At 39.5% G+C, this 12,500-nt stretch overlaps 3 protein-coding genes across 3 annotated transcripts; 1 reads left to right on the top strand and 2 right to left on the bottom strand.

Annotated features, from left to right (window-relative positions):
• Positions 1-422: 422 nt before the first annotated feature.
• LOC137992829 (immediate early response 3-interacting protein 1-like) lies at positions 423-4,324 on the bottom strand. The gene is made up of 3 exons (XM_068838365.1): positions 4,169-4,324; positions 3,341-3,439; positions 423-1,666 (listed from the first exon to the last, which is right to left on the bottom strand). Exons 1-3 carry the CDS (start codon positions 4,281-4,283, stop codon positions 1,611-1,613), a joined length of 270 nt encoding a protein of 89 aa, XP_068694466.1. The 5' UTR covers positions 4,284-4,324; the 3' UTR covers positions 423-1,610.
• A 127-nt stretch (positions 4,325-4,451) lies between these two features.
• On the top strand, positions 4,452-6,564 carry LOC137992828 (spore protein SP21-like). The gene is made up of 3 exons (XM_068838364.1): positions 4,452-4,608; positions 4,695-4,844; positions 5,441-6,564. The coding sequence occupies exons 2-3, from the start codon at positions 4,744-4,746 to the stop codon at positions 6,033-6,035; spliced, it is 696 nt and encodes a 231-aa protein (XP_068694465.1). The 5' UTR covers positions 4,452-4,608; positions 4,695-4,743; the 3' UTR covers positions 6,036-6,564.
• Positions 6,565-8,245: 1,681 nt separating this feature from the next.
• LOC137991481 (melanocyte-stimulating hormone receptor-like) lies at positions 8,246-9,181 on the bottom strand. The gene has a single exon (XM_068836561.1). It carries the CDS (start codon positions 9,179-9,181, stop codon positions 8,246-8,248), a length of 936 nt encoding a protein of 311 aa, XP_068692662.1.
• Between the last annotated feature and the right edge of the window lie 3,319 nt (positions 9,182-12,500).

The following is a 12,500-nucleotide window of genomic DNA, read 5'->3' as shown; positions in this document are numbered from 1 at the left end:
CATTTTTTCGCGCATGTCACGCACACGTCATGCATCGCAGACCACGAAGGTAAACACGATGCTAAAGGCGCAAACATTTTCTACAAGAATGGAACGTGAAAGCGTGTGGCATCATGGGATAGCTGTGGACCCAGGTCTTCTCGGAAATGTCACGCAATGACGTGACAGTGCGAATAGACAATCGCTTTGAGAACTTAGCAGCGACTTTACTCTCTTGAATGCTGGGTGACCCCCATTTTTCTTTCCGTAGATCACTTCCTTTCATGATTTGGTCCATTTCAACAAAAAACAAAAAAAATCTGTACGTGAGAAGTTACAAATATTTCGCCTTTTATGCTCGTGCTACGGAAGTTTTCTTTTCTTAGACTAATATGTATCGTTTTTCAAGGTCTATTTCACCTCAGAAAAAGACATCAACTGCAAAAGTTTATTTAGTTATATTAGTTATGTTGAACTGAGTACGTTTACCTGATCTAAATTTCACTAATGTAGCTTTTTTATTGCTGACAGTTGTAAGCTAAGATCGTCTTAAAATAACGCAAGCTTCTAAAGGCGCACCTCATGATCTCGAAAACAAGCACGGTGACCCCGATTTTTTTGCCCTTTTGGCAAAAGTAGATCATTACCTTTCTGCGTGGCAGGTTTTAAAGAAATCTGAACGTGGGAACATTTTGGGCGCGAATGTCCTTAAATAGGGTGTCATTTTTGGTTTTGGGCCCTAAAAAGTATATCAAATCTCGATTTTCTACCCTTAAATAGGGTGAGGGTTTGAGAACCTTGGCGGCACACACCTATCCTAAATTGTCGGGAGTACCCCCCCCCCCCCCCCCAACCCTTCCTCCCGGGACGCGTTCAACATGGCCGCCGCCATGAATTTAAGACATGTCTTAACAAGTCAGGAAATCGAATTTGGCCTTCTAAGTTTAGGAGAAAAATTAACATATCTCAATATAGGAGGTCTTTGTGAATACTAGTTATCTCCTAAGATACATGTATATCTTAGGAGGTTGTTATGACTTAAGATGCTTTCATGAATGCTGCCCTTGGTCACCTCCAGCCTCACGTCCATTCTTAGTCACTGAGCATACATGTACAAGTCACAGCAGCTATGATAGACACGATAGAAGAGAAAACGCAAAACTCAACATAAGGAAAAGATGGATTATTAAGTTATCCTTAAGTTGGCCGCTGCTTACATGAGCAAACACTATCAATTGCAATCGCTGGGAGCTATCAATAATTTAATATTCATACATTATTCCCTGAAAATCAAACTAACTACATACATTATGTTGTGGTAGAGTGTACGTCTCTGCAACATAGAGTAAATTTGGGTCTGTACTGAAAAATAACCATACAAGCGGTAAGATAGTTTTTCCTGGATCGTTGCATAATTCAGGGTGGCCATCTTGTGGCAAGTGAAGCCATGTTTCTCCATTGGTAACATTGGCATCTGTACGTCTTCGCATTTCATTTGACCCTTGCTTCATCTTCAACTTGACCAATCATCGCACTGCAACAATGTAGTGCCATTTTTATATCACCCTAAACTCAGTTCGATCTTGCTTCAATGTGCGCATGTCTGATATATTCTCTATCTCAAAAGTTTATTATCCCATCAGCAGTAGCAGCAATATCGTCACTGAATTCAGTAATATAAGAGGAACTGTAATGAGATAAAAACCCAGACATTACATAAACATGGTTGACAGTAGTCTCCTTTGAAAACACACAAGAATAGGTGACAAGTCTGAATTTTTGGGCAAATCACCACAGTCACCTCACTGCCACAGTGCTACCTGTTTTCCTAACATACCGGTATATATGACTTGTAATGCACCATACAAACAGGACTGCCAAAACACAACAAGCACAGATACAGTGTTACTTCTAAAAGAGGATTCACTGAAACCTTGTCAAAATAATTGATCACCAATCCAATGTTCTATTTTCACTAGATTGTCACTTTACTTTTCTGCCTCATTGTTACAGACTTCCTATAAGGACCATCCCAAAGTCCCCAAGAATGACAGTGATGAAATCAATGATATTTTTTGTGCTCTTGAATCATGATTTTAAAACAAAATAATCTCCTGTAATCAGAGCACAACAGACCACTTTTACATTCTTTTGTATTTATGTAAATTAGACCTACTGCGCTCATTTTGAAACCCAAATATTCTTTTGAGATTTGCTTGTCATAGCAAAGCTAGAAAGGCTTATTAGCATCAAAACAAAAGAAAGTTTCATTTGGCTGCCATTATGAAAGAGGTCTATAGGCCACTTTCAAAAATATCATACTACTCTTTTTATTGTTATTGTGCATACGTTCTGCCCATCTCGAGATACTCGGGTTTCCTATCGGTTATGCTTCCCAATACAGTGATATTAAGTTTTTGCACTGTTTAAAACTAACCGGAGAAAGCACATGTAGATCTTAGTAATTATAAGTACATTTGTACTCTTGGTATCCAAAAAGAAAATTGGGGGTAACCATGCATTTTTGAGAGATAATTAGGTAAGCTTCAATTTGAAAAATGTGTGGTTACCCCCAATTTTCTTTTTGGATTTCAATAACACTTGTACTTGTTAGTCATTTCCTGCATAATCATAAACCGGGGCAAAAATACTTTGAATTAGTAGGCACCATCCTTAATTCCTTTTTTGCCATCCAAAATTTTGTATAAGCATTGCTTTATTTCCTCTTTGGACCATTGAAAGTCCCAAGAGAAATTTATGCAAAACTTTTGGAGGGCAAACAAAGAGTATTATGGTATTTTTCAAAGTGGCCTATAAACATTAAAGAAATGGAATATTTCAGTCCCTTTGAGACATAAATGAAACTGATAAAATCCTTCTTCATATTCAATATTTTTTGTGGCTGATGAAGTTCACTTAACCCAAACAAAATAATTATTCCTTTTTGTAAATCAGTTTTTTCAACATAAGTACATTGTAACAAGAAACAGAGTAATTCTCAGAGAAGTTCTAATTTCTTGCTACTGTAATTTCTAGCCGATTACCCGTGGGTAATCTGTTAATTTTGTATTAAATAAGGACCACTGCAGGTAATAGGAAGGTGCAGGCTATGCAATAACTTTGATTACCGTGTAGACGGCAACTAATCGGTGACAGAGTGATTTTCAAATCCCAGTCTCTCAATCAAGGGCTCGTGTCTCAATTTGACATTAACAGCTCAAAACTGCTAATTGGCAGGCTTCTTTAAATGGGCTTCTACTGTTCATGAATGTGATAAGATAATCAAGTCTCCATCACATGACATGCACAGGTTATTTCTATTCTAAGTCTTCTTTACATACATGTACATTGTAACACTTACTTCTCATTACAGTTCTTATGGAGTGTATGAGATTAATAATTTGATGCTTTGTTCCTCTTTCTTCACCGAATCCTGATAGCTGGTCAGTTCCCCAACCCACTAGAGACAAACAAAAATATATCAGTAATGGCTGTGCAGTGTTGACAGTTCCTGACAGTTACAAGCTGGATATCTATTACAAGATTCTAACAATTTCTTCAGCTGTGAACCTCTTCCCCCCCCCCCCCCCCCCCTTCCCCTACCCCCTCATATGTGGATGAAAATGCTAAGGTGTAATGTTTCAGATTTTCATGTTTATCAAAGAAGACAGCCGAAATTTGAGGGTATGGACTTATGCCATCCTTGGTAGGGGAAAGGTTGCAGACAGATGTTCTCCTTTCAGCAACCCGACTAAGCAGTTCATTCCCTGATGGCATGATATCAGTGACGCAAACGGTTAGGATACGAGAATAGCAAAGATAAATATTTATGGCATGACCCCCTGGAGAGCTGATGCATAGGAAAAGGAAGAAAAGGCTGAGGTAAATGTACATGTAAATGCGAAACTGACATACTGCAACTTACCATTCGGTGCACGAGCAAAAAATAATTATTGTGTCTTTTAGGTGGTTTATAGCGAGGTTCCACATAAAAAAAAGACGCCTAGTTTGGCGTGACTATAAGCTGTATTTTAAGTGCATTCGCGATCGACAAGTGCATTTAAACCTTTTAACAGCCATGCACCACCGCCGGGAAATGTCAACAAATGATAGCGCCTTTACTCGCAGGTAATACGCCGATCGGATTTTTATATAAGATCACTGGATACCCAAACCTTGTTAAACATACCTTTTGCTAGAAAACGTTCCTCGTGAAGAACGGCGACAGCATTCAATACTAAAAGGCAAGCCTCAAGTAAACTGTAAAATGTGAGCGCCATCTTGGATATCTGACGTGTCGACATGCGCAGAAGAGTGCTTCTTTACCGCTGACTATCCGCTGACTGCAAAAATCATTTGGATGACGTTATTCTTGCATCAACTTCCGGCGAAAATCATTCGGGACTCAAGACTACCACATTTATTTTCTTTAATCCGTCTTCCCCTCCAGGAATATTTCAACTGCCTTTTAAATCTTTTTAAATTTAAATCAATTTTTTCATAACATGACCGGTTTTTTTTTGGACTTCGTTTGTAGAGCTCGAGGACGTTCCCAATTTCACGACCTCTTCGATGATGCAATTCTTTGTACCAAAGCAAGACGTGACTTCAGAATAGTTGTGTGGGAAGGTATACGTGGCCGTTCTTCAAAGAATCATCTCTGAATGTGTGACGTGTCCTAAAGCCTAATAAAAGTTGCTTTCTTTTCTATGTAGTTCAGTGTTGAGTGAAATTCATCGTTAGCGACAGACTTCTGAGTTCATAATGTTAACGTCAAACTTGTGTGCCTCTCTCGTTTTGCTTATTGCACTGAGTCAGCTTGGTCAAGGATCTCTTCTGATAAACGACCCCTTCGGTGATTTTGTGTAAGTACGTCAAGAATTATTACCAGCCTTAAGTTGTAGAGAATTGCCCTTAAATTCAGGAAGTGACATCGGGAAGAAGCCAACAGAAACAGTAATTCTCTGCTAGGAGACATTGAAGATCATCGCTTTATTTTGTTGTAGACACAGTATACAGTAGCTTCTTGTTGTTTTAGAAAGTTTCTTCAAAGAGGTTCTCGGTAAACTGTTTGAGAAGTAATTTAGTCACGCAACTTTGGCCGTCCCTGATTCGCCGCGCTGGGTCGTTTAATTAACGAATGCAAGAAATGTTTCACGCGTTGTGTGTCGCCAATATTTGCCGTGTCAGGGATCCAGGGGCTTTAAAAAGGTTCCCCTCATTCGGTCAAATTGTTGACGTTTGTTTTGTTTACGATGCAAGTTCCTGAAAACCGTTAAATGTTAAGAGTTAACGCTCTCATCAACTGACACACCCGAAAAAAACGTTCTCTCACCATTTGACTAAGCCAGGTGATTTTTTCAGTCGTCACGCAAGTTGCCGCCGAAACATTTAAAAAGGAAAACGTGTAGTTTCGTTGGCAAAACACTCCTATCTTGTCACATGTATTGTCTTGTTACAGATTAAGACACAGACAGAGCATTCGTGATCTCGTCAACTGGGACCCTTTTGAACACGAGCCTTTTACAATAGATCCATTTTTCCACTACCACGATTTGTACTTTCCAACAATCCACTCGAGGTGGCTAGACGATCGTATGAGAGTCCCACAGGCTTTGGTGACGAGAAATGATAAGACCACTTATCAGCTCTCCGTGGACGTTGAAGGATTCGACCCCAAAGAACTTTCCTTGAGATTGGTTGGTCGGGAACTGACAGTGACGGGGATTCGTACTTGTGCGCAGAAGCATAGGAAACCATGCTTTCAAAGACATTTGTGTTGGAGGCGGACTTTACCCGAAGACGTAGACTTAGCCACCTTAAGAGCGACTTTGACTGAGTCCAATGTTCTTGAGGTCGACGCGACAAAGGACAAGGTTTGTGGGGGCAGGAACATTCAGATAAGCGTCTCAGACAGGCCTGAGCATCAAGGTCAGCGGAAAACAGAGGATGATTTAAAGCATGCGCACACCGTTAGAAAAGAACCAATTGAGGAGGAGGTTTCAGTAGAGGTTGTTCCTGACGACAAAGAGGACCTGAATCTGCGGAATGATTAATTTAAACTCGAGAAGATTGTTTTGGAGACAATTTACAGAGTTTTTTTTATATTCTGACAGTAGCCCGGGTCGCGCGTTGGCGGATATGAACGCTTTTTTTCAAGGCCTCAGTAAAACGAAAGCTGACTAAGTTAAAAGTGTATCGTAGACTAGAGAAAACGCATTGCTTCACATAAGCGACTGCAACGTTCGTTTTGTATGAATTAGATTTTGCTTCTGAAACCAAGACCTTCCACTTAGCAACTGAGGAATACAACAACAACATCAACAACAACAACTACAACAATAAAAATACTGACATTTTTCGGCATTTTCGTCAAGGTCAGCAGCTATGCGCGCATAAAAGCTCAAGTTTATAACCTAGATATAAAATATCGTGATCCATCTTAGTTTCAGCAAGGATCCCCAATATTAAAGGCCTCGTAGTCTCATTGTAGTCTTCCCGGCTACCTTTTTCCACTCTCTACGTGTTTTTGCTCTTTTGTTCCCTTGTGTGGTAAATAAACCAGAAATAAAACGAAATGAACTGACCGTCTTGTCTCTGTTTTTACAAATGAGTGACATCACCTTTTCACTAAACTCTGAAGATGACGTCCCTTTAGACTGCACTCTGACGATCAAATTCCTTCAAGGTAAAATGAGCCCCTCCCGCTCCGCCGCCCCTGTTAAAACATGTGATGACTCAGTGAGGAGTGAACGTCAGCTTCAAGAGTCGTTTCAGTTGCGTTTCAAAATCGCGTAACTTAAACAGCTCAGTCCTGATTTGTTCCGAGATGGTAGATTGATATCGTTCCCACAGATCATAGAGTGAAATAGGATTAAGATCGCCGGGTTCCGATCGACTTTGGTGCTTGTGATGAATGCGGGAAAGTGTCTATACAGCAATAATTTTATTTGCTCAATGCTTCCGCTATCTGTACTATTTTCCCTCATAATTGAACAAAGTGTTTTGATGATTTTAGTCTTTTATGAGAAATGTATGTTACAAAAGGTAACGATGCGAGCTCCGCAATTCGCAGATTTCTCTTTGTTATCGAAAGAACCTCGAAAGAACTTATATAATTAGTTAAAATGCAGCGCATGCGTAGTAAGGTAAAAAGTTGCGATTGAATGTGGAACAGCTTTCTCCGAAATACGCCTATTTCTTGAGAACCACTTGTTAGAATTTAACGAAATTTGGCACGAAAATACTCAAGGAAATAAGTAACTGGAGTATTGACAAAAATTTGAACTTTAACCGAGGAAATTCTAGATATTCCAGTGAACCTTCAACAAGGGATAATTAAAGATCTCTCCGTCAAATTATTATTAAAATAGCGTTAGCGTGTGAGCATCGTTACAAGCTTGTTGCATGCAAATTATAAAGAAAATCTTATAGTCAGATTTTCTGCAAATAAACAAAACCGATTTTAAAAGCGTGTTTATATTTATTCATATTGCTATGGCAACGGCATATACGTCAGCTTAACTGAAAAAAAAAAAAACCAAAGTTCGTGTTGTTAACTTGCTTGCTTTTAGAGAAAAAGGTAAATAAAACATAGGTAACAAAAACTATGTTCAGCCACCTTAAATACAGGGTTTTAGTCAATACTGATATTTTATTGATCCAGTTGGGAACAAAAGTTGCGAAATTCGCCACAAAATGGTTTTCTATGTCTTTCATTTCCCTGAAATTTGATTGGTTACCTTAAACAAGCCTTGAAATCTGATTAGTTGTTTTGTTTTCGTGTTCCTTTCTAATTGGCTGGGGAAAAGGAACGATTTAGGGCAAAAAAATAGTGCGATTCGTGAACAAATCGCACTACTTAGAGCCAATCAGACTGGAACGATCGCCAGTGATTTCTAAATGTAATAACTTCCGGACAAGTCAAATCACTACGAGTTGGAAAAAAGGTATATCTACGAATTAAGGCTAAATAGGATAAGGGCCATATATTGTGGAGCCGGTCCCCACAATCCAGTTATTCAGACTTGAATCCACACATTACTCCTAAGAAATATCGGACGGTCATCGCGGCCCTGTACTGTGATATGGCCATGATATCTTGTAACAGCTTCATTATGTTGCATAAAGCCCCGCTTAGGCAAAAACGGCCATACATCGAGGCCAAGTAATATAATATGCAAATTAAAATACAGCTACAAAAATTTCGCGTTCTCAGACTATTATTTCTGAGGAAGAACTACTATAGTTGTCACGACAGGCATTGTCACTGTCCACAACCATTTGTGGGTGATATCTTGCGAACCACGCGTTTTAAAATTGCACGCATTTCCCGAAATCTCCAACAGTACACAATGGGATTTAAAGACGAATTGAGAAGTACGAGAGAAGCTGTGACATTGTAAATCGCGCGGAAGGAAATTTGAGATAGATCTGCCATCAATAGCACAGCAGCGCACAAATTGGGAATGTAGCAGGCAACAAATATGACAAAAACATACAAAGCGCTAATGGAGGACTTTCTTTCACGGAGTCTTTCTCTCGCTTCATCATAACACTGCTGAAGCTGGCTTCGGATTTGATTTTGGTGATATCTGACAGCCTGATAAATGCGAATGTTTGCTACAGCTGTCAAGATGAGTCCAACGCATTCTAAAACCACTGTCACCACACTGTTTTGTTTAGGAAATGTCGTGTACAGAGAGGTAGCAACCGCACTTGTAAACCATAACGATACCAAGGTTATGACCATGCGCTTTGGAGTCACCAACTCCAGGTACCGTAGATGAAGAGAGAGGACAAGAAGTCTATCGATAGCAATGGCAGTTATATTGAGGAACGTTGCAACAGCCAAAAGATAACCAGAGACGCGGGAAACCATCATAACCGCCGGACACAGAAACGTGAAGTTAAAGTTTTCATTTGCTATTTTCATCAGCATGACCGCCGTTACAGCACCATGTATTGGTTGGGCAAACAATCCTACAGCAAGATCAGAGAATGCGAGACTCAAAAACAAGCTTTTTAAGTTGGAAGGAATTGATGACACTTTCCACAGAGCGTAGATAACGAAAAGATTTCCAACGCTGGCTACGAAAGAGCAAATGAAATTTAAAACACAAAGAGTGAGCATTAAAGTGTTGTAATGTTCAACAACTTGTGTTTGTCTCTCTACCGTATGAAGGCAAACCTGGTCAGCCATGGCGAGGTCGATAATAGCAAAAGTCCATGTTTCCAGTGCAATTTATAAACTCACTCCTAACACGCCTTTTGCTCCAGACTAATTTGCTTTAGCATGGCGCCTGTCATTCGTATATTAAACGAAACCAGAGACCTATATAATTTCGTAGAAAATTGCCCATCTCCGAACACAGCTGCTTGAGATTCTGTTTGCGAAAGAGACAAAAACATGATTCATCCACTTCTAACAACTTAAAGCGATTATGGCCCTTGATTTGCTTGTCTAGTAACCGATTCTTACAAGTCAGTTGTTATGAACATCTGCCCATAACTTGATTCAAAATTCCTCAGGGCATACACCAGTTTCAGATTCCGGTAAAAGCTCAAATTTACTTTTAGAAAAATGTTACGCAGTTTTTGAAACTTGAAACACTCGATCTTCAACTACTTTACAACTCTTTCACGAGAAGCATTAACCCGAAGCCAGGAAAGGGATCAAGGTCAAATTTCCTTTGGTCGTAAGAAGAAAGGAACTTAAGGCACTTAAAGATTAATCATCGAATTTCACATTAGCAGTATTTTCTTGACCAAATGAGTGTTAGCATATTGTTCGAACTCAGTACCTAAGTCCTAGTACCTTTGTCATGTGAAAAAAGGAATTGCACAAAACTGTTCTACAAGGAAAAGTCTGTAATATCAAAAGAGCACTTAAAAAACGCAGGAAACATTGCCACAGATGTCGACCACCCGTTGCAGAATAATTAAAAAGAATCTAAAGAGCAAGAAAATAAGAAAGGGGGCAAAAAGGCCAAAACTGCAAAAAATATGAGCTTTCCTTACAATAAAGACGATTAATAAGGTTGACCAGTTTTAAAAACGAACGCCAAGACGTGACACCGTAAATATTATAGATATTAAGACCCCCTCTTCGCTTCCTTTTTCTCTAGTAGACGTGATGACTTTTGACGTGTTTATTACCGTGTTTACTGACGTGTTTTGACGTGTTTACTACCAGAAATGTCAAAACGAAAAGATGTTTAATTCACCTACTTTTGATTACACGCGACCAAATAATGAACGGAGCTGTTGGCGTGATATTAGGGAGCTTAAGCACGCGCGTTTTTGAGACGCGGAGGGCTACCGGAAGTAAGCCGTTTTCCATTTTAACTTGTCTTCACACAACCACATTTACATTGCCAAGTATCTTTTCTCCAGTGGAGAATGATTAGTAAAAAAATATGGGGGAAACCACAATCCTGGCACTCGAAATGTTCTCTTCCGGTTGCCGTCCGCGTCTCAAAAACGCGCGTGCTTTAAGCTCCCTAATTTGAAAACGGCATGCGAAAAAATTCCTGGGATGATTTGAACTTCGCCAAGCGTGTCTCATCGGGCGACTTGGAAGGTTTTTGGATGAACGAGTTTAAAGTGAAAATCGGTTCGGCGCTGGTGCAGTACGGAATTTTTTTTCCATTGTCTTTCAAACGCCCATCTCAAAACTTTCAAAGCGACATGTTCGCTCTTTACAGCCGCAAGAACGAAAAACGTAATGATTAAATTATACGTTTCTCCTATCCAAATCCTCTAAATTGCAACAAAGATATTGTCTAGGTCGACCCTCTCACACTTATACACGATGTTCGCGATTTAAGCTAGGCAATCGTTGGGCCAAGTATGCAATGTGTTAAAATATACCTAATGTAATTAAACTTGGGAAGCAATGAAAAGAAATTAGCATGCAAATCTGGTTTCTTAACCCTTTCACACCACAGACAGTATGATTAAACGACGGGTCTTGGAAGGAAATGATCAGTCAAGATCGAATTTTCTGACGTGTAAATGGTTCCCTTTCTTTATTGAAAAACACTCATCATTTACCCCCAAAGCACCAAATTCTCATCATGAGTTTGCTCATGCCAATATAGACAGGAATAAAAAAACCCACTCCTTTGGTACAGCCACAGTCTACGACAAATGGAACCGGTTGATCGTTACTGCATTTCCTTGAATCAAGTTCTAATCAACAATTGAGTATCATGATGAAGGTTACGAAAACAAAAGTAAATTAAAATAAAATAACTTTTAAAATGACGCAAGTTACGATTTAGTAGCCTCAAAACAAATGTACAATTAACAGTTGCAAAAATATTAATTTCAATATAGTAGAATTACTTTTAATTCCGAAAAACTGAAGAGAAAGCTGCGCATATACATGTAAATACCCCCCTCCCAAAACAATGGCAGTAAAACACAAAGTGAACTACAGGAAAAGTAAAGAGGACTCGGAAAAGAAGGAGAAGATTGAAATAGATTCCCCTTAAGTAATTATGAAAAGGAGGAAGGCGTAGGAAGGTGCAAATTGATTTTGCTCAACTGAAGAAAAGCTTTTAACATTTCCATTTTCCATTTCATGGTTGTTATGAAAACTTGACGATTCAAAGCTAAAAGAAGTACGACAGTTTTCCGGTGCAATCACGATCTGGAAACGCATTCACTAAAGCGTATAAAATACTTGCAAACAAATTTCCGCAGACTTTTTTCTTCGCCAAATTTAATTTCTTGAAACATTTTGGTTGCCAGAGTCTCGCAGCCGGCGACTTGACTACCAAATAAAAAGGTCGCTAATTTTGCCGGGACCAGCCTCCTCCAAATTTGGTTGAGTTCCACAAAAATTGGGAAGATTCAACGCAAAGATAACCCTTGCCAAAGCCACTCGGGATCTCTTAAAGATCAGCACGGTTTACCGGCCAGGCTGGCTCAGTTAATGGGATGAAATTGCTGTCTTTTCATACTGAGAAATTTTTGCCCCGACGCGAACATTTACTGCATTCTATTTAACGGACAAGCACAGCAGGAATTTGTCTCTTTTCTTGATTCAAGCAACCTCAAAATCTCTTTAAATTTACTTTGACTATAAAAAAGTTATTTTCTACTTCATTATGGGAAAAAGAGAAGAAATTAAGTTACGTAACATTCTATCATGAAAATCATTGTAGCAGCATTTTCATCCGGATAACCTGGATGAAGAGTTTATGAGGTTAATCGAGGTCTTGGCCTCACAGAGCGACATCTCGGTAATCGAGCCAGCCCGGTCCAACTGCATGGGCATGAAGAGGCCTTTGGTTGACAACTTGTTCTGTTGGAAAGTTATTGGGTACCATAACGTCTACAACGGCGACGGACGAGAAAACAAGACAAAGCAACGATTTTCCTCCTGCGTTTTTTACGTTTTGCACATTTCGTTTCCGTTCTATCCAAATCTGCGACGTGAACTGACCAACCTCGCGCTGTGTGGAAAACGTTTGCACAAAACAGCAAATGCTCCTCCCTGATGGGTACAGATT

This window comes from Montipora foliosa, chromosome 2 (assembly GCF_036669935.1).
Source record: "Montipora foliosa isolate CH-2021 chromosome 2, ASM3666993v2, whole genome shotgun sequence".
NCBI classification, from domain to species: domain Eukaryota; kingdom Metazoa; phylum Cnidaria; class Anthozoa; order Scleractinia; family Acroporidae; genus Montipora; species Montipora foliosa.
The sequence above is the reverse complement of the archived record's forward strand: the minus strand, read 5'-3'. Positions and strand labels throughout refer to the sequence as shown.